The sequence below is a fragment of the Homarus americanus genome, unplaced genomic scaffold (genome assembly GCF_018991925.1).
Source record: "Homarus americanus isolate GMGI-L3 unplaced genomic scaffold, GMGI_Hamer_2.0 scaffold31322, whole genome shotgun sequence".
Lineage (NCBI taxonomy): Eukaryota > Metazoa > Arthropoda > Malacostraca > Decapoda > Nephropidae > Homarus > Homarus americanus.
Genome location: NW_024754021.1, coordinates 7,953 through 30,647, shown reverse-complemented (window position 1 = coordinate 30,647; position 22,695 = coordinate 7,953). Strand labels below are relative to the sequence as shown.

Here is a 22,695-nt window from a genome sequence, read left to right as displayed (position 1 = left end):
CTACTGCCACTAACCAGGGAATGAGATCAAGTAGTACTGTCCCCACCCCCTCGACACGGAGGAGTAATGGCACCCACTGTGCGGCAGGTTGTGCCACCCTACCCCTGAAACAGAGGAGTAATGGCACCCACTGTGCAGCAGGTTGTGCCACCCTACCCCTGAAACAGAGGAGTAATGGCACCCACTGTGCAGCAGGTTGTGCCACCCTACCCCTGAAACAGAGGAGTAATGGCACCCACTGTGCAGCAGGTTGTGCCACCCCTACTGAAACAGAGGTAATGGCACCCACTGTGCGGCAGGTTGTGCCACCCTACCCCTGAAACAGAGGAGTAATGGCACCCACTGTGCAGCAGGTTGTGCCACCCTACCCCTGAAACAGAGGAGTAATGGCACCCACTGTGCAGCAGGTTGTGCCACCCTACCCCTGAAACAGAGGAGTAATGGCACCCACTGTGTGGCAGGTTGTGCCACCCTACCCCTGAAACAGAGGAGTAATGGCACCCACTGTGCAGCAGGTTGTGCCACCCTACCCCTGAAACAGAGGAGTAATGGCACCCACTGTGTGGCAGGTTGTGCCACCCTACCCCTGAAACAGAGGAGTAATGGCACCCACTGTGCAGCAGGTTGTGCCACCCTACCCCTGAAACAGAGGAGTAATGGCACCCACTGTGCGGCAGGTTGTGCCACTATGGTGTATTGTGTAATTTATAGATAAACTTCACTTGTAGGGAGGGGGTAAGAGCAGAGCCCCGAGCAGGTGCAGGGCCTGTCTGTCCCAGGTGGTAGGGGAGACGGTTCCTGACCATCCCCTCTCCCATGGGGCACTGGACGAGCCTGGCAGGCCACTGTCCGTACTAGGAGACACCTAAATGCCGAAAAACATACTTTATCAAACCTCGTACCATACAAAACCATTAACCAGAGCTAGCCAGCCAGCTCGGCGAGTAGAAAATAATAGGGAGAAAATATTAGATTCTTGAAAAGACGAGAAAACTTCACAAGGAGTATGATAGGGTACCCTAACTAAGAAGTAGAATGTCCTTCAGTACCTCACCTGCTGGTTTCAACAAGCAGCAACGCGGGTGCCGCCTCAAATGTAAGTAAAGAGAGAGAGAACTGAAGTGGCTGGTCGAACATGGGGAAGGAAGGGGCTTATGCTTAAAAAATTTAGCAGCCAAACAAATTATTCGCTCCACAAGTCACAAGGGTTGGTGTGATCCTGCTCTCCCAGCTCCTGATGCCTTTATATCATATCTAGAGTATAGAAGGAGACCCTTTACTCGGTAAGATGTGCTTAATGTAACTCTAATTCTTCCTCATTAATGAGAAAACTGACTTTATTTGTTACCATCCGGGGAAAGCTAAAGCTCTCTCATACTGACGGTAAGTTTAATAACTCCGTAGAAGAGACAACTGTTGAGTGTTGGCACTTGTATTACCACCAAGTGATAAATTATAAAAACAAATGATTGAAGTACAGTACAGTACAGTACAGTACAGTACAGTACAGTACAGTACAGTACAGTACTGTCAAAACAGTATAGTACAGTACCTTTCTCCGTCTGACTGCTGTCTTCATTCTCTTTCATAATATTTTTGTTCCAGTAAATTTTACGTTGATGGAGGACCCAGGTAGTGAACAAGTGGTAAAGTTTTTGCCTCTGGTCCTCCTCAAGCCACATCTCTGCGTTAACGTCATATTAAAATTAGAAAATTAAATGACAAGTCGGTAAGTCCAAAATAGGGCATAAAATTTAGGTGATGAAGTTGGCAGCGTGAGGGGCTGTGTGAAGGGAGGCGCATCACTCCTGTACATCTCCTTCCCTACTCACTTTCGTCCCGCCTTTACCATAAATCATATCTTTAAGGCACTACTGAAGCTTCAATCAACAAAATCTCCTGTAATTTTGAATAAATAAGACATTCGCAGTTAATTATTGTTGTATAACCTGAACAGTTACCTGCTGATGCTCTCACCTAGACGCTACCTAAACGCATACATTTAGTACCATGGCAAGTATATGAACCTTCTACACCTCAACTGCCGGAGGGTGAAGCACCTTACTGGACAAGAAGTGTTGGTGCTGAAGCGTACCTGCGTGATTTTTCATGTAATTTGTAACAAAATAATTAAAGAATGAATAGAAGGTTTAGAATGACATAGGCAGTTCTGGCGCCATCCATCCTGGTGCACCACGCTAACTCATATTACCAGGACAGAAATATACAACTAAAAGTAAAGAAGGAAGACAAATTATGTACACCAAATATCTAATAAAATTACATAAACCAAATCAACTGGTCTATCCGGTTCTACACTGATGTAAATGCAAAGTCAATCAAGGCACGTTCCATTGTGTGTACAAACACCACCACTCGGGCCACTTTACCAGTATTTACACTAACACTTCAGTCTCACATTGTTGCCAAACAGAAGCACTAGACACAACATTGTAAACACAGAGCTTATTATATAGTTTATATGGCTATGTACAAGTATACATGTCTTTTATTCTCTGATCCCCAGGATGTGACCGACCAAACTGGTGTGCACAACTTAGAACACAAGTGCTCACAGAGAGAGCACACAAGTCCAAGGAAAGTCGTGGGAGTTTGTGTGGTGCTCATGCAGAGCACCACCGCTCATCACGACTCCTTACGCTTCCTGACTGGTTCACGTGCAGGTGGTGATGGCACAAGGGCACGGTCGGCCTACTGGTTGGCACACCCACCCGAGGACTCCAAGAGTGCCAACACGAGTACTGTGCTGGTCAGTGGAGTGCCACTGATGGGGGCCTCTTATCCTTGAGAAGGAAGCTCACTTTTGTCTCGTAACTTCTCTCAACAGGTGGACGCGTCCGCATACTGTCCCAGGCACCATGGATCCAATGCAGGCTTGCTTATATCTATGACTACTTGTTTCTTTGGCTTGCTTACACTACACTGTGGCACCTCACAACCCTTTGTTCCATAATGGTCATGTGCAGCAGCATGCCCACAACACCTCTAATGCTTCCTTCTTGCCTCCGTAGTTGACGGCGTGCTGCCTCACCCAACAAGAACAATTATAGATCACACGACCCCGGCAGTGCCACTGACAGCAGTGGAATTCCGTAAGTACAGCTGAGTATTTCAGACGTCACCAGCTCCAGCAGGTGACGCCTAGCACGCCTCTTCCACCTAACATGTGGAGTGCAGGGACGCTTGTGTTAACATAAAGCTTTTATCTGAAAAAAAAAACAAAGAAATATATAAAAAATATTACATATACACACACACATAAACATTAAATGTTTTTTTATACATGGTCAGCATTAGTGTTAAAAGTCGTGCAGTAGGCAGAACAGTATATAACTTTATCTGGTCTAAACCGCAACATCTTACACAGATCAAATAACTGTGTTGCTTCACCTGTCTGCTCATTATAGCAACCTAACACGTGACGCAAGTAAAATAAACACTACACAAGAGCCACAGTCATCAATACTTCCTCTACACATGTTATCATCATCAGAATATACGAAACTGTGCCACTGTGAAGGTTGTTAAGATGTGCCACTGTGAAGGTTGTTACGCGTCACTGTGAAGGTTGTTAACATGTGCCACTGTGAAGGTTGTTAACATGTGCCACTGTGAAGGTTGTTAACATGTGCCATTGTAAAGGTTGTTAACATGTGCCACTGTGAAGGTTGTTAACATGTGCCATTGTAAAGGTTGTTAACATGTGCCACTGTGAAGGTTGTTAACATGTGCCACTGTAAGGGTTGTTAACATGTGCCACTGTGAGGGTTGTTAACATGTGCCACTGTGAAGGTTGTAAACATGTGCCACTGTGAAGGTTGTTAACATGCCGTAAGGGGTTGTTAACATGTGCCACTGTAAGGGTTGTTAACATGTGCCACTGTGATGGCTGTTAACATGTGCCATTGTAGGGTGAACATGCGCCACTGTGAAGGTTTTAACTGATGTGCCACTGTAAGGGTTGTTAACATGTGCCACTGTGAAGGTTGTTAACATGCGTCACTGTGAAGGTTGTTAACATGTGCCACTGTGGCGTTGTTAACATGTGCCACTATGAAGGTTGTTAACATGCGTCACTGTGAAGGTTGTTAACATGTGCCACTGTAAAGGCTGTTAACATGTGCCACTGTGAAGGTTGTTAACATGTGTCACTGTAGCGTTGTTAACATGTGCCACTGTGAAGGTTGTTAACATGTGCCACTGTGAAGGTTGTTAACATGCGTCACTGTGAAGGTTGTTAACATGTGCCACTGTGAAGGTTCTTAACATGTGCCATTGTAAAGTTGTTAACATGCCACTGTGAAGGTTGTTAACATGTGCCACGGTAGGGGTTGTTAACATGTGCCACTGTGAGGTTGCTAACATGTGTCACTGAAGGTTGTTAACATGTGTCACTGTGGGTTGTTAACATGTGTCATGTGAAGGGTTGTTAACATGTGCCACTGTGAAGGTTGTTAACATGTGTCACTGTGATGGCTGTTAACATGTGTCACTGTGAAAGTTGTTAACATGTGCCACTGTGAAGGTTGTTAACATGTGTCACTGTAAGGGTTGTTAACATGTGTCACTTTGAAGGTTGTTAACATGTGCCACTGTGAAGGTTGTTAACATGTGCCACTGTGAAGGTTGTTAACATGTGTCACTGTGATGGCTGTTAACATGTGCCACTGTGAAGGTTGTTAACATGTGCCACTGTGAAGGTTGTTAACATGTGTCACTGTGAAGGTTCTTAACATGTGCCACTGTGAAGGTTGTTAACATGTGTCATAAGGGGTTGTTAACATGTGTCACTGTGAAGGTTCTTAACATGTGCCACTGTGAAGGTTGTTAACATGTGGTGTAGTAGTGGTGTGAGTGTAGTGGTGGTGTAAGTGTAATGGTGGTGTAGTGGTGGTGTGAGTGTAGTGGTGGTGAGCGGTGGTGTGAATGTGGTGGTGTGAGTGTGAGTGTAATGGTGGTGTAGTGGTGGTGGAGTGTAATGGGTGTAGTGGTGGTGAGTGTAGTGAGGTAGTGGTGGAGGTAGTGGTGGTGAGCGTAGTGATGGTGTGAATGTAGTGGTGGTGTAGTGGTGGGTGATGTAGTGGTGGTGTAAGTGTAATGGTGGTGTAGTGGTGGGAGTGTAGTGGTGGTGAATGTGGTGGTGTGGTGGAGGTAGTGGTGGTGAGTGTAGTGGTGATGGAGTAGTGGTGGTCGTAGTGGTGTGAGTGGTGGTGTGGAGTAGTGTAGTGGTGGTGTGAGTGTAGTGGTGGTGTGGAGTGTAGTGGTGGTGTAAGTGTGGTGGTGAGTGAGTGGTGGTGCGAGTGTGTGGTGGTGTGATGGTGGTGGTGTGAGTGGTGGTGTGTAGCATTGGTGTGAGGTAGTGGTGGTGTGTGGTGGGTAGTGGGTGTGAGTGTAGTGGTGGTAGTGGTGGTGTAAATGTAGAGGTGGTGTGGAGGTAGTGGTAGTGGTGGTGGTAGTATTGGTGAGTGTAGTGGTGGTGTAGTGTAGTGGTGGTGTGGAGGTATTGGTGGTGGCGGTAGTGTGAGTGTAGTGGTGAGGTAGGTGTGTGGTGGTGGTGTGATTAGTGTAGTGGTATGGAGTGTAGTGGTGGTGGAGTGTAGTGGTGGTGTGAGTGTAGTGGTGGTGTATGTAGTGTTGGTGTGAGTGGGTGGTGAGAGGTAGTGGTGTGAGTGTAGTGGTGATGAGTAGTGGTGTAGTGGTGGTGTAGTGGTGAGTAGTGTAGTGGTGGTGTGAGTGGTGGTGTGAGGTAGTGGGGTGTAGCGTAGTGGTGGTGTGAGTGGTGTAGGAGTGTAGTGGTGGTGTGAGTGTAGTGGTGGTGTGAGTGGGTGTGTGCATTGGTGTGAGTGTAGTGGTGGTGTGTGTGGGTGTAGTGGTGGTGTGGGTAGTGGTGGTGTAGTATTGGTGTGAGGTAGTGGTGGTGTAGTGGTGTAGTGGTGGTGTGAGTGTGGTGGTAGCGGTGTGGAGGTAGTGGTGGTGTGAGTGTAGTGGTGGTGTGAGTAGTGTAGTGGTGGTGTGAGTGTAATGGTGTGGTGGTGTGTGAGTGTAGTGGTGGTGTTAGTGGTAGTGGTGTGTGAGTGTAGTGGTGGTGTGGATTAGGTGTAGTGGTGGTGTGAGTGTAGTGGTGGTGGAGTGGTGGTGGTGAGTGTGTAGTGGTGATGGGAGTGGTGTGAGTGTAGTGGTGGTGTGAGGTAGTGGTGGTGTAAGTGTAGTGGTGGTGTGAGTAGTGGTGGTGGTGTGGTGGTGGGTGTGTTAGGTGTAGTGGTGGGTGCAGTGGTGGTGTGAGAGGGGGTAGTGTGAGTAGTGGTGGTCGTAGTGGTGGTATGAGGTAGTGGTGTGAATGTAGTGGTGGTGTGGGGGTAGTGTTGGTGAGAGTGTAGTGGTGGTGGAGTGTAGTGTTGGTGTGAGTGTAGTGGTGATGTGAGTAGTGGTGGTCGTGTAGTGGTGGTTTAGGGTGGTGTGGAGTAGTGTAGTGGTGGTGAGGTAGTGGTGGTGTGAGTGTAGTGGTGGTGTAACGTAGTGGTGGTGTGGAGTAGTGTAGTGGTGGTGGAGTGTAGTGGTGGTGTGAGGTGGTGGGTGTGTGGTGGTGTAAGTGTAGTGGTGGTGTAGTGGTGTGAGTGTGGTGGGTGTGGGTGGTGTGAGTAGTGGTGGTGTGAGTAGTGGTGTGTGAGTAGTGGTGGTGTTGGTGTGTTGTAGTGGTGGTGCAGTGGTGGTGAGTAGTGGGGTGGAGTAGTGGTGTAGTGGTGGTGTGAGTGTAGTGGTGATGTGAGGTAGTGGTGGTGGTCGTAGTGGTGGTGTGAGTGTAGTGGTGGTGTGGAGTGTACTGGTGATGTGAGTGTAGTGGTGGTGTGAGTGTAGTGGTGGTGTGAGTAGTGGTGGTGTGAGTGGTGGTGTGAGTGTAGTGGTGGTGTAGTAGTGTGTTAGTGTAGTGGTGGTGTGAGTGTAGTGGTGGGTGTAGTAGTGTGTTAGTGTAGTGGTGGTGTGAGTGCAGTAGTGGTGTGAGTGTAGTGGTGGTGTGAGGTAGTGGTGTGAGTGTAGTGTTGGATGTTAGTGTAGTGGTGGTGTCGTGGTGGTGTGAGTAGTGGTGGTGTGAGTGTAGTGGTGGTGTGAGTGTAGTGGGTGGTGTGAGTGTAGTGGTGGTGTAGTGGTGGTGGAGTGTAGTGGTGGTGTAGTGGTGGTGTGAGTGTAGTGGTGGGTGGGAGGTAGTGGAGGTGTAGTGGTGGTGAGTGCAGTGGTGGTATAGTGGTGTGAGTAGTGGTGGTGGAGTGTAGCGGTGGTGTAGTGGTGGTGTGAGTGTAGTGGTGGTGTAGTGGTGTGAGTAGTGGTGGTGTGAGGTAGTGGTGGTGTAGTGGTGGTGTGAGTGTAGTGGTGGTGTAGTGGTGGTGGAGTGTAGTGGGTGTAGTGGTGTGTGAGTGTAGTGGTGGTGTAGTGGTGGTGTGAGTGTAGTGGTGGTGTGTGGTGTGTGAGTGTGTGGTGGTGTAGTGGTGTGTCAGTGTAGTGGTGGTGTAGTGGTGGTGTGAGTGTAGTGGTTTGAGAGGGTGGTGTAGTGGTGTGAGTAGGGTGGTGTAGTGAGTAGAGGTGGTGTGAGTGTAGTGGTGGTGTAGTGGTGTGTGAGCAGTGGTGGTGTAGTGGTGGTGTGAGGTAGTGGTGGTGTAGTGGTGGTGTAGTGGTGGTGTGTGTAGTGGTGGTGTGTGGTGGTGGTGTGGAGTGTAGTGGTGTTGTGAGTGTAGTGGTTTGAGTTGTGGTGGTGTAGTGGTGGTGTAGTGGTGTGAGTAGTGGTGGTGTAGTAGTGGTGTGAGTAGTGGTGGTGCACTGGTGGGAGTAGTGGTGGTGTAGTAGTGGTGTACTGGTATAAGTGGTTGTGGTGTTATCAGATTGGTCGTGTAGGTGACATAATTTCGGCTTGTTAGTTTATGGTATTTAATTTCCTAATGGAAGATGATATACAAGAACCATAAGAGTAAAAAGAAATTAAAATTAGAAAAGAAAAAGATTATATTAATCTACACCACAAAGATGCCGGAAAACCAGCTTTTTGAAGTGAGACAGAATGTATGAGCATGGAAACACAGAAGAAGGCAGAGCATTCCACAGTTTGGCTGTGTAAAGAAAGAAGGAGGTACTATAACGGGTTATTCTAGTGTGACCGACATCCACAGGGAAATGATGGGCACTGCGGGCAAGACGAGTGGTACGAGCCCACATCCTGCACAGCGGTACACAGGATGTCAAATCCACCGAAGAGTGCCTGTTAAAGTACCTGTAAAAGACAGCGAGTGAAGCAACATTGTGGCGAAAAAAAGGGAAGAAAGATTATCAACTAAAGGTTAGGTTAGGTTAGGTTAGGTTAGGTTAGGTTAGGTTAGGTTAGGATAGGTTAGGTTAGGTTACCTTGATAGGTTTAGTTTGCTTTAGTTAGGCGAGGTTGGAATGGGTTAGGTTAGGTTAGGATGGGTCAGGATAGGTATCCTTGATAGGTTTGGTTAGGTTTTGTTGGGTTCGTTTTGGTTTGTTATGTATTATGTTATCACTTCTCAGTACATCAGCCGCGTACTAGCTCCTCTACCTGATAATGCCCCTGTGTGGAATAAGGGCGTCACTGTCGTTGGTTGTGCTGGCGGGGCGTGGTCAGGTAGAGAGAAGACGGGGTGCTGGGGTTTACCTTGAGGGACCAATCCAGACCAACTCGTCATTCTCTGGTCCCCCGTCGGTCTAGTAAATTGTGGTACATGAGCTTCTTCCAAACTATTGTGCGGAGGTCGATCCCTCGGGTCTGTAAGATGGTGCCTGTGGTGGTGACGGCGCCGTAGCCGACTCTTATAGCGGATGTGGTGTGCATATTCACTCTCACTGTCCTCACTAAGCTGTGGAGGAGGTGAATGTAGGAGGATATCCAGCTGTGGGTCTTGTACAGCGTCATGTTTGACGCTCCTCATTAGAGAGCTGGGTGGAGTGGTCAGTCGAAGGCCGTGTGTTCGAGTAGGTACTGGCTGAGATGCGGCCGGAGGACTCGAGGGTGGCATTGAGAGACCTACGGGATCTCTGCGCCTGGTAACATGCGAACGATCGAGGTCGGGAAGAAGAGAATCTAATACCTCTGGATGCTCGGTTGTGTGGGGCAGCGGAAGGAATCCTGGGGAGGAGGGAGGCTGCAGGAGGCCACTGGTCGTAGGCCCAGGACCACTGAGGGTGGGCGCTGTCTTGTTGTTCCCTCTGCTTTGGGGTCGAGTTTGAGAGTGTTGGGCAGGACGCATGTAATGGAGCCAGTAAGCGCTCCCTGTGTGGGTGGGAGACCAGCTCAGGAGTTGTGTCTTGGTCCACGGAGACACCTTGTGCTTGCGGGCGAGGGTCTGCTGCAGCAACTCCCACAGGGCCGCCGGCTGATTGCGTGGACATCGACGACCGTGTGAGTGACGGATGTTTCTCAGTGGCCCGTGACAACTGCGATCTGTGGGACCAACAACATCTTTACACACTTTAACGTGATTACAATGATTTAGGATACTGTTAAGTTTAATTAATCTTTAATATTCATTCAGGAAACAAATAATTAATGGTTAGCAGAATTTAATGTAATGATACAAATACAATACGAATCATTGGATTACAAAACTATTTATAAATTTATAGAAAAAAATGCAATAAAACACTATTATACAGTATGATAAGAAGCCAGCGAGTGTACGAACATGCATCATGCCAGGCACGACTACGAGGCAATACATAGTGAGACTTACCTGTTTCCTAACACCTGTGTTAACTAGTGCACACAGTCATCTCACCTGTGTTAACTAGTGCACACAGTCATCTCACCTGTGTTAACTAGTGCACACAGTCATCTCACCTGTGTTAACTAGTGCACACAGTCATCTCACCTGTGTTAACTAGTGCACACAGTCATCTCACCTGTGTTAACTAGTGCACACAGTCATCTCACCTGTGTTAACTAGTGCACACAGTGGGTGTAGGAGGAACAGTGGATGTAGGAGGAACAGTGGGTGTAGGAAGAACAGTGGGTGTAGGAAGAACAGTGGGTGTAGGAGGAACAGTGGGTGTAGGAGGAACAGTGGGTGTAGGAAGAACAGTGGGTGTAGGAAGAACAGTGGGTGTAGGAGGAACAGTGGGTGTAGGAGGAACAGTGGGTGTAGGAGGAACAGTGGGTGTAGGAGGAACAGGTGTAGGAGGAACAGTGGGTATAGGGAAAACATAAGAACAAGAACATAAGAAAGTGGGATACTACGGGAGGCCGACTGGCTACCAGAGCAGATCCTTTTCACCATCCAGCACTTCCATGTGCCCTGCCAACTTCGTCTTGAAGCTCTAACACGTCCCTGATCCTACTATAGCACTCAGTAACTATTCCATATCCACAACTCTATTACCAACCAATTGCCCGCCTATCCTTTCTGAATCAATTTATCTAATTTAAAAGCCATTTGTTCCTAGTTCTTTCGTTATTACTGAGCTAGAACATCTTTAACTTTACCCTTGTTAATCACTTACCCCGCCTTGCACCTCCCTATCTCCCCTCTCAATAGATACCTTCTAAAGCTTTTCGGTCTTTCTTCATATAGGAGGTTTCTAACATCTTCCTGATCTGTTTTTGTCATTCTTCTTGTACTCTCCTCAAAAGAATCTATGTCCATTCTATAATAAGGACACCAGGGCAGAACCACATAATCCATGTGGCCTCATAATGCTAGAGTGAAGTTTCAAGAATAACGTCAGCAGTTCTGTTACTCACAGACCTAGATATGAACTTGGGGCTCTGTTTGCCTTGTGCGGGCAACTATTACATGCATTTCTAAGGACTTAAATCAGTACCTTTAACAAATACACCTAGATCTTTTTCTAAACTGAGTTTTCTATTTCGTGTTACCTGGTTTATACTTAACGTTTGTATTCGTCTTCCTATCTGTAGTACTTGCATTTTATCAGTATTAAAATTCGTTTGCTGATCTCACTGACCACTCATATAAGGTATCTGATCTCTTTGAAGGTGTTCAAAGTCACTGTCTGGTATCACTCTCCCCCATTTTTGGTATCTATCTACCAGAATTTACTAATCCTACTAGTTGTTCCCCTAAAATCAAGATCATTAATGAATATAACTAACCATGAGGCCCTATAAGATCCCCACAAGACTCCACTTTTGACCACACTAATCGACACTGAAATCATTTAATACTGACTCTTTGTTTCCTGCAAGTTAACCATGAAGCTATCCATTTTAATACTGATCACTATTCTGTGCTTCTACCATATCGTCTCTTGAGGACTCTATCGAATGCTTACTGAAATCTAAATAAGTTATAATATTATGACAGCATCATTATCTACCACTTCATATGCTTCTGAGAAAAAAACTAAGCAAATTTGTGGCCAAACAAAACGTCTGGAGTGAACCGACGCAAGAAGAATAATTAAGTTAAAGATGTTTCCCAATTTTGGCTTCACCAATTTTTGTAGCAATAATTGACTCTAGCAACTTTACCTATGATTGACATTATCTGAGACTAATGGTGATATTAATTTGATGCTATTGATTTATCACCTTTTGAAATCGGAACTACATTTGCCAGTTTCCAAAGCACCCAGCACCTAGGCCCGATTCCTAACTGACTTTATTAAATAAAACACTTCAGCTGGATTACTCAACTCATCTCCATTCTTTAATATTCTAGCATATACCTCGTCTGGACCAGGCGATTTATGAAACTTCAGTTTATTAATTACTTTGACATAGTTACTAATATTATTCGTGATATTCATCAGCATATTTTCTACTCTTTATCCAGCTACCACTACTGCGAACTTCTGCGACTTTATTAGCACCAGGTTTTCATTTTGGCGAATACGAATAGCAACACTATTCAACATTACATTTCTATCATCATCAGTCATTCTCCTGTAAATAGTTTTAAGAGACTATTATATCTCTAACCTTTGATTTATACAGTTGATAAAAAGCTTTGGGACCTTTTCGATTAGTTTGCTACCTTGATTTCCTGTTTTCTCTTCCTTTCCCTAATTTCATTTTTTACCTGTCTTGTGCGGATTCTAGTAGTAACCAAGTAAGGCAATTTTTCTTCTAACTTTTCTATACCTATACCTACTTTTTCCCTAGAAGATCCTAAGAATCCCTTCAATATTTTAGTTGGATTTCGTGTCGATCTAATTTTCTTTTAGGGATGATGTGTTTTATTTTAGGCATTATTGATTGTCGCAATAAATTGTTCATAAGTAGCTGCTAAATTAAATTCAGAGGTTATCCATCTACAATTGACAGATTTCGGGAGGTGTGGGGATTAATCTTTGATATAAGGGTCTCATCACTTAAGTCCTTAAGCTACATGGTGGCCTTCTAAAATCCGGGATCAAGGGCAATTTTCCTTCTTCCTGCCATCCATATTATACTGCCCAAATATATGGCTTTATGATCACTGTTTCCTAGTTAGTCTCCAATCCCAAAATCCTTTTACTGAATTTCATTATTCTAAAAGACTCAATAGGGATATTATTTCCACTCTAATTGAGTGAGTTGCTGGAATTGACCATAAAACACTCTTGTACTGCTTCTAGAAAATCTTCAGATTCATTATACGTAAGTTGATTTTTCCAATCTAAACTAAAAGTTAAATCACCTAGAATACATACATTATTTTCTATCAGATGCCTTCTTCCTTCCTCCATAGCAATTTACCATCGTTCCTACTCCAAATTAGTGAGATTACATATGTAACTTTCCAATGACTCACGGTTCACCACCTATAATCTGCCAAATACTTTTCATTGTCGCTATTTGTTGTTTTATCTTTTGATTGTGCGGCTTTTCATGGCACTGATATGCACTGCTACCGCCCTCTCCTTCCTGCTCTATCAAATTTAAATAGGTTATATCCTGGAATATGAAATTCTGCTAAAAAATGCTTGCTGTTTGAATTTATCCATGTTTCCGTTATGCAATTATATCTATGTTCTCTTCTTCAATGGCCCTGAGCTTTGAGGTCATTTTGTTACGAGCTTCTACTATTAGTATAATAAACCTCAATATATTTCTTCCCGTTTCTATCTGTTTTACATTTGTACACTGATATTTGTTAATACAAGCTAACTATTTCAACATTATCAACTTCATTTCACTACTTCCCAGGACCTGCTTGTTTTTGACTCCATTTTCCCGACCCTCTGCTGGCAGAAACCCCCGCTAGTAGCAGTAGAGAGGCTCTCAAGGCAGTAGAGAGGGGGTGTAGGAGGAACAGTGGGTGTAGGAAGAACAGTGGGTGTAGGAAGAACAGTGGGTGTAGGAGGAACAGTGGGTGTAGGAGGAACAGTGGGTATAGGAGGAACAGTGGGTGTAGGAGGAACAGTGGGTGTAGGAAGAACAGTGGGTGTAGGAAGAACAGTGGGTGTAGGAAGAACAGTGGGTGTAGGAGAACAGTGGGTGTAGGAGGAACAGTGGGTGTAGGAGGAACAGGCTGTAAGTGATGTGGTTAAGAAAATAATAGACTTGAAGTCATTTATTACAACTCTGTACGGCAACCAAACAAACCATCGTTGGCATTTGGTGTGGAAGGAGCCAGGAGGAGGAGGAGGAGGAGGAAGAGGAGGAGGAGGAGGAGGGGAGGAGGAGGAGGAGGAAGGGGAGGAGGAAGAGGAGGAGGAGGGAGGGAGGAGGAGGAGGAAGAGGAGGAGGAGGAGGGAGGGAGGAGGAGGAGGAGGAGGAGGAGGAGGAGGAGGAGGAGGAGGAGGAGGAGGAGGAGGACGAGGAGGAGGGGGAGGAGGGAGGAGGAGGAGGAGGAGGGAGGAGGAAGAGGAGGAGGAGGAGGAGGAGGAGGAGGAGGAGGAGGAGGGAGGAGGAGGGGAGGAAGAGGAGGGAGGAGGAGGGGAGGAAGAGGAGGAGGAGGAGAGGAAGAAGGAGGAGGAGGAGGAGGAGGAGTAGGGGGAGAGGAGGAGGAAGATGGCAGGTAAAAGAAGTATCAATTCTTCTCCCCCGGCATGTTAACAAGGCTTACCTGGAGTACCTGCATGTTAGGAGGGTGAAGCCAAGGGTTAGCAAGACTAGAGCCAGGAGAGCAGCCAGGTACAGCGACAGGTAGGAGCTCAGACTGCCTGCGTGTACGGGGCCTCCAGTGGCACCTGCGACACCAACACTTATACTGCCACCACACCTTGGCATGATACCAAGACCTGGAGGCACTAGTCTGGTGGACTGGGTCTCATACTGGGGGAAGTGGCTACTGGGAGATGCAAGTACTGGATGATGCGAGTACTGGGTCTCGTGACAAATGGGTACTGGGGTGAGGGCAGTAAGATTGCATGGTACTGGGAATGGGGCACTAAGATCATGGGACTGGGATTGGTGTACTGGGATACTGGGACAGGATCACGTTTTGGACAGGTTAGTACACAAAGCTACTTGGTTAGTTAATTAAAAACAATATAACATTACTTGTGATGTTAACAGTGTGTGGTGGTGATGTTAACAGTGTGTGGTGGTGATGCTAACAGTGTGTGGTGGTGATGTTAATAGTACGTGTGGTGGTGATGTTAACAGTGTGTGGTGGTGATGCTAACAGTGTGTGGTGGTGATGTTAATAGTACGTGTGGTGGTGATGTTAACAGTGTGTGGTGGTGATGTTAACTGGTATTATTGGTGGCTGATGTTAAACAAATACGTGTGGTGGTGATGTTAATGGTACGTGTGAAATTGATGATATTAGCCTTAGGCGTGGTGGTGATGTTAACGGTGTGGTGGTGATGTTAACAGTGTGTGGTGGTGATGTTAACAGTGTGTGGTGGTGATGTTAACAGTGTGTGGTGGCGATGTTAACAGTGTGTGGTGGTGATGTTAACAGTGTGTGGTGGTGATGTTAACAGTGTGTGGTGGTGATGTTAACAGTGTGTGGTGGTGATGTTAATAGTACGTGTGAGTGTGTGTAAGCCATGCAGTGCTAGACATATTAACAAACATTAGCTCATTACTTTAATAAGAAATTCTAAGACAAATGAATGCAGTTAAAAAAATAAGCAACTATAATAAAAATTAATAATAAGGTTAAATTAACAAATCAAAAGCAAAAACAAAATATACAGCACTGCCTCCTATAACAGCCTATATACATTACAGTCATTAAGTCGAAAAGTTTGATAACACGTCACATAAGTTTTCAATAATATCAATTATCGGGTTTCTTTTCAATAATAATAACTTGGGAACTGGTTGGGGGAAGCTTTGGGCATATCTAGGTAGCAGAAGGGTGCCAGGGGTCAGGTAAGGTAGGCGTCCAGGGGTAGCTACACCAAAGTTGATACTACTACTACTACTACTACTACTACTACTACTACTACTACTACTACTACTACTACTACTACTTTTTTTTTTTTTTTTTACGTGGCCTCCAGCCTCCCCCAATAGCCACACCTTCACTGCTACTACTACTGCTACTACTACTGCTACTACTACTTATTGTCAGTAATCATACAAGCTGAGGCTCGTCTTCCAGGACTGTCAGTCTGTCTGTCTGTCTATCTGTCACGTCACCAAAAAACCATCCGTCCATCCCGATATGTCAGCGTTCATTAGAGATAAAGGGTGTAGACGTGGCACGAGGTGTTGGTGGGCTGGCAGTACAAAAACAATACTGGACTTGTGAGTTTCATGTTGAAATATGTAATATGTAATGAATTTTCGTATTTATCTCATGAGTGACCAGGGAACTCACGCGTGACCACGGGAAAAGGATGAGTGACCAGGGTAACTCACGTGTGACCAGGGGGAAATGGTTAGTTACCAGGAGAACTCATGAATGACGTAAGTGTATGGATAGGAACTCATGAGAGACCAATCACTCTTCATGGGAACTCGTGTAAATCCGCTATCAACATGGCTCCGTCACGCAACAACAATGGTTCCCAAACATTTCCACATGTCCCCCACCTTTTGCTTTTGACCAAACCCTCGCCCCCCCCCCCCACTCATATTTTTTTTTTTAGAATAAATTTAATCTTTTTTTAATCAATTCTACTCCTTGTACTCGTATTTATATTTCTTTCAAGACAAACTAACTCATAATTTTTGTATCCATGTTTGGGAACCACATGGCAGGCAAGCGAGTAAGAATCTTGCTGACACATCACTACACATACTCTCATTTTCTTCCTCCAGGTGAGAACACACTTTACACCTGACCATAACCCATGAAAATTTAACCTCGAATACAACGAACTGAAGAGGATTTGTAATTGTGGTGTTAAATCCCACCATTAAGGACTGACAGCCAATTCACATCTATAGACAGGACTAACCGCTGAGGACGCGGGAGGGGGGGGGGGGTGATAAGTCATTACCGTAGTTATCTGGAATGACACTGTTGAGTGATAAACCTACATCACTAAACTGATGTCTCTCACCACTAACTAGAATGATGTCTCTCAGTTTGAATGACAGAGTAGTCTTTCGTCACGTCAAGTTGTCTTACAGTCGTCCAAGTGATGAGGTGTAAGACAGAGTCGTGTTGATGGTGGTCACTAACACACACACACACACACACACACACACACAGTAGAACAACCGCAGCTAGGAAGGTGTTATTGCCTATGACAAAAGGAACTAACGTACACAAGATACACCCTCGCTGATGGACCGTCACACACTCACCAAGCAACTGTTCCTACCAGATTTTTTCAAGGATATTTCATGTTGGATTTATGAATGTGATTTAAACTAATGAATAATATTAAATCAGGTGAAGAAATTTACACACAGACCAGGAAGTGTGAGGTGGGTGTGTCGCCTCGCAATCAGGTGTACCTCCGGAGGGTTAGTACAGCTCTCACAAACTCTCTTTACTGTACATGATGAGCTGTGAGCTTCTTGTTGGACAGAACAAAACAAGATGAGACAGACAGTACAGGACAAGACAGTGTCAAAAGGTGGCACACAAGAAACAGACAGACGGGGGTAGACAGCGTCTGGCCACGTACTTGTAATATCTACCAGCCCTAGAGCAAGCCGACCCTGGACCTGTGACGATTAATGGGGCGCCGGTAGTGCACTGGTGGAGGGAGAAGAGTGTGTTAAGATCCCTGCTGTCGGTGAGTGGGCAGGTGAGTGGGGATGAAAGGGTAGGTGAGTGGGGGGTGAAGGGAAGGTGAGTGGGGGAGTGAAGGGTGAGTGGGGGTGAGGGGGTGGGGGTGAGGTGAGGAGGTGAATGGGTAGGTGAGTGGGGTTGAATGGTCAGGTGAGTGGGCATGGGATTGTGGGACAGTGGTAGGTGGGAAGGTGAAGGGAGAGCAGGAGGGGGGGTCAGTGGGTGACTGGGCAAGTGGGAAGGTGATGGATGAGTGGGAGGGAGACGGGTGAGTGGGAGAGATGTGTGTGTGTGTGTGTGTGTGTGCTGAAGGAGTTATCCGGGGTGAGGGTTATCTTGGGGTGAGGGAGTGTTATCTTGGGTGAGGAGTGTTATCTGGGGTGAGGGGTTATCTGGGGTGAATCTGGGGTGAAGGAGTGTTATCTGGGGTGAAGGAGTGTTATCTGGGGTGGGGAGTGTTATCTTGGGGTGAGGTGTTATCTTGGGTGAGGAGTGTTATCTGGGGTGAGGAGTGTTATGTGGGGTGGGGAGTGTTATTTGGGGTGAGGGGGTGTTATCTGGGGTGAAGGTTATTATCTGGGGTGAGGGAGTGTTATGTGGGGAGTGATCTGGAGTGTTATCTGGGTGAGATTTGGGGTGGGGGAGTGTTATTTGGGGTGAGGGAGTGTTATGTGGGTGGAGTGTTATTTGAGGTGAGGGAGTGTTATTTGGGGTGGGGGAGTGTTATGTGGGGTGAGGGAGGTTATTTGGGGTGAAGGAGTGTTATCTGGGGTGAGGTGTTATTTGGGGTGAGGGGTGTTATCTGGGGTGAAGGTGTTATTTGGGGTTGGGGAGTGTTATCTGGGGTGAAGGTGTTATGTGGGGTGAGGAGTGTGTGGGGTGGGGTGTTATTGGGGTGAGGGAGTGTTATGTGGGGTGAAGGTGTTATCTGGGGTGAGGAGTGTTATTGGGGTGGGGGTATCTGGGGTGAAGGAGTGTTATCTGGGGTGAGGAGTGTTATGTGGGGTGAAGGAGTGTTATCTGGGGTGAAGGAGTGTTATCTTGGGGGTGAGGGAGTGTTATTTGGGGTGGGGGAGTGTTATCTGGGGTGAGGAGTGTTATCTTGGGGTGAGGGAGTGTTATTTGGGTGGGGAGGTTATCTGGGGTGAGGGAGTGGGGTGAAGGAGTGTTATCTGGGGTGAAGGAGTGTTATCTGGGGTGAGGAGTGTTATGTGGGGTGGGGAGTGTTATTTGGGGTGAGGGGTGTTATCTGGGGTGAAGGTGTGTTATCTGGGGTGAAGGATCTGGGGTGCTGGGGTGAAGGAGTGTTATCTGGGGTGAGGGAGTGTTATCTGGGGTGAGGGGAGTGTTATCTGGGGTGAGGAGTGTTATGTGGGGGAGTGTTATTTGGGGTGAGGGGTGTTATCTGGGGTGAAGGATCTGGGGTGAAGGAGTGTTATCTGGGGTGAAGGAGTGTTATTTGGGGTGAGGGAGTGTTATTTGGGGTGAGGAGTGTTATGTGGGGTGGAGTGTTATCTGGGGTGAGGGGGTGTTATTTGGGGTGAGGTGTTATTTGGGGTGAGGTGTTATTTGGGTGGGGAGTGTTATCTGGGGTGAGTGTTATGTGGGGTGAAGGTGTTATCTGGGGTGAAGGAGTGTTATTTGGGGTGGGGGAGTGTTATTTGGGGTGAGGGAGTGTTATTTGGGGTGGGGGAGTGTTATGTGGGGTGAGGGAGTGTTATTTGGGGTGAAGGAGTGTTATCTGGGGTGAAGGAGTGTTATCTGGGGTGAGGGGGTGTTATCTGGGGTGAGGGAGTGTTATGTGGGGTGAGGGAGTGTTATTTGGGGTGAGGGAGTGTTATCTGGGGTCATGTTTTTAGCCCTGCTGGGGTGTAGAGAGCACGCTGAAGACTTAAAGACTGGCAGCAATGACTATTTTAGCATAATGTGTGTGTGGTGTGAGGCCAGGATGGGACCCTCTCTCGTGTGATGCAGCGGTAAGTGAAAACCACACGCAACAAGCAGGTTCTTAGGTCACAGGTACTGAACATGCCAAGACCGCTCATCAGGAAATATAAAGAGACAGCAAGATATATTTAATGCGATAATCAATTGAAAATAAATATTGGCTTAAAATGTATATCCATATTGCATGTAAAGATAAAATGAGCAATAGGTGTTATCAGCTGCCTTGATGAGTGGGGTTATGTACCCATTGGTACTGTATACTGCCAAGGAGTGTATGTTGATACTTGACTCCAGTAACACAACGTCCGAGGTGCTCCTTGTTACTCTGTGTTAATAACACACCACCAAAGCAGCTTATCATGAAGCGCCGTCAGCCCTAAGCATTTAGATCTTTATTTTGTTTGGGGAGGTTAACCTGAGGCAGGAGTGAGATATTACCTTCTGGTCTGAAGACAAGGCGATCAAACCTGCACCACTTTCACCATATAAACTCTCTTGGTAGTGAAGGAAACACACTATATATATATATATATATATATATATATATATATATATATATATATATATATATATATAGTATGAACTAAATAATTGTTTGAGTGAACATGTTTGGTTCACTTACAGTAAGGACACACACACAGGTCCTGCCTCAGGCATACTCCACGAACGTGGCATGTCAATAAGAACAACAACAACAACATCATTATCATCATCATCAATCATCATGCAATCAATTTCCAACAGCTAATTCCCATCAATAACATTAAATGCGTCCACAACATAATGCATAACTACGTTATTTCTTGCACATAATAATAATAAAACAAGTTAGATGCAAAATTCTGAAGGTATATAAATACTCACTAAAGCCGTAAACGCAACAAAATGATACACAGTACAACACAAGGAAGAGTAGAAGAACGACAGTTAGTCATTCCAACACTCAGCTGATTTACTCACTAAACGTTGGGTAAACTTCCTTCTCCTGGCACCGCTGACCCTTGTAGCCTTCTGCACACCTGTGGGTACACAAGACCATTACATCAAGCAATAGGCTGACATATACACAAACCTACTCACATATAAACACAGATACAAACATACACACATACACAGCCTACAAACACACATACAAACACACATACATACACAGAGCCTACACTATATTTAATTAGAAAACTTTCATCATATTACTACACAAGTATTTTTTTTCATAAATTACCTAAACATTATCAAGTCAACTTCTGAATTTCAACATAAATTAACACGTACAGAGTTAGGAGTGAGTGAGGTAAGCCTGGCAGCACAACTCACATAATGTTTTCCCTCACACTGATGCAAGTACTGTCACTAGTGCTGGTACTGTCACTAGTTCTGGTACTATCACTAGTGCTGGTACTGTGCTGGTACTGTCACTAGCGCTGATACTGTCACTGGTGCTGGTACTGTCACTAGTGCTGGTACTGTCACTAGTGCTGGTACTGTCACTAGTGCTGGTACTGTCACTAGTGCTGATACTGTCACTAGTGCTGGTACTGTCACTAGTGCTGATACTGTCACTAGTGCTGGTACTGTCACTAGTGCTGGTACTGTCACTAGTGCTGGTACTGTCACTAGTGCTGATACTGTCACTAGTGCTGGTACTGTCACTAGTGCTGGTACTGTCACTAGTGCTGGTACTGTCACTAGTGCTGGTACTGTCACTAGTGCTGGTACTGTCACTAGTGCTGGTACTGTCACTAGTGCTGTTACTGTCACTAGTGCTGGTACTGTCAGTAACAGGTACAGAAAGTATAGGGTAAAGTAGGGGCAGGTACAGTAGCACAGGTACAGTAGGGGCAGGTACAGAGGAGGGTACAGGTACAGTAGGGTACACAGGTACAGTAGGGGCAGGTACAGTAGGTACAGGTACAGTAGAGGGGGCACAGTACAGTAGGGTACAGTAGGTACAGCAGGTACAGGAGGGCAGTACAGGGCAGGTACAGTAGAGGAGGTACAGTAGAGGGTACAGTAGGGGCAGGTACAGTAGAGGAGGGTACAGTAGAGGGTACAGTAGGGGCAGGTACAGTAGAGGAGGGTACAGTAGGTACAGTAGGGGCAGGTACAGGTTGCAGTAGGTACAAGTACAGGTACAGTAGGTATAGGTACAGTAGAGGGTACAGTAGGGGCAGGTACAGGTACTGAGGATACTCACTGACAAACTAGCTCGCCGACGATCCTGAACATCATACAGGTCCCCCCGTTGAGACAATACCCGGCGTAGGGGCACTCGTCGACGAAGGGGTGTGGGTCTATAGCTGTGGGGGAGAAACAGACGAGGGCATCTCTGATCAACATCACTGTCTCTCTCATGGCTTGGTTTTGTTTCTTTTTGGCTTTATCAGAAAATAATAAATCACATATTCAAAATGCTGACAAATACAAATATATTAAAACGAAAACAATCACAAGTACAAAAACATATATAACAGTTCAGTACACTTGCTGGAGCAGTCACGCAGCCAAAGCATTAAATACACACACACACACACACACTGAAGCGAAGTTGACTATTATTATTATTAATTATTGTTATTGTCATAATTAGTAGTAGTAATTAGTGTTTGGTGATACCAGACTGTGACCACTGGGCGGGAGGCTGACGCTGTAACATCACTATGTACCCTATACATGTAATGGATAAAACAGCAGCTCTGATAAACGTGTTGACCAGAACTATGTACACCGACACACCAACGTTACTGGAGTAGTGAAAGTGGGTCCCATAGGCATGACTGCCCGTTAGGGACGTGTGGATACTGTACAGTATACTAAGCCTTCGGTACAAAGGGAGGCAGCACGGCCGGTATTGCTCTCGACCGCATTTACAGTTGGTTAAACTGGGAGTACCCGGGGATCGAACGGCCGACCCGTGGAACAGGAGTCAAGCTCTGTATCCACTCGACCGCCTATACAACACCAAAGGTTCCATGAGAACTATAAAAGGATTTATCTGCACATAGTCACTGGTCTTGAAGGTTACAAAGGCAGCGCTAAAATTCTTCTTGAACAGAGAAGCTGACAGCCAGCATGTTACGGTCCACTGTAGGGGACTGCATAGCAATAAGCGGTGGACCAGCGTGTTGCAAAGCAAGTGACCATCATTGTACCAAGTATTTTATCATCAGCACTGTACAAAGCATTGATGCGCAACATTTTATGTGTGTGTGTGTGTGTGTGTGTGTGTGTGTGTGTGTGTGTGTGTGTGTGTCCGTGTACAGGAGGAGATGAGCAGGTGGTCAGAGGAAGAGGAGAGTCATTAAGGAAGGTGTACTGTAGTCCGTCAGTAGACTGTACTCCCCGGGCTCTCAGTAGTCTGGGAACTAAGATTTGATACAGGACAGTGTACAGGGTGTAAAAAGTCTCATTAGCAGGGAGAGGGAGATGGGGGTATAGCAAGGAGGGAATACTGGCAGGGAGAGAAGATTGCTGTGTAGCAGGGGTGCAGGGAGAGAGCGAGAGAGACGTGTCACTACTTCGGACCACAATCAGCCCACCTCAGTATAGCTTCAGTTGGTACAGATGCAGACTGAACAATGTATCTCTGGAGTGGACATAAACCCACTCGTAAGCGACACAAACCTACCATGGGAGAGAG

At 46.1% G+C, this 22,695-nt stretch overlaps 1 protein-coding gene across 1 annotated transcript; it reads right to left on the bottom strand.

Moving 5' to 3' along the window:
- Window positions 1-680: 680 nt before the first annotated feature.
- LOC121855676 lies at window positions 681-21,355 on the bottom strand (the record flags this gene model as incomplete). The annotated part of the gene is given in 4 exon segments (XM_042350748.1): window positions 681-3,227; window positions 8,585-9,466; window positions 20,019-20,077; window positions 21,253-21,355. Coding segments are annotated over 4 exon segments (1,091 nt in total), but the record flags the coding sequence as incomplete, so codon positions are not given.
- Between the last annotated feature and the right edge of the window lie 1,340 nt (window positions 21,356-22,695).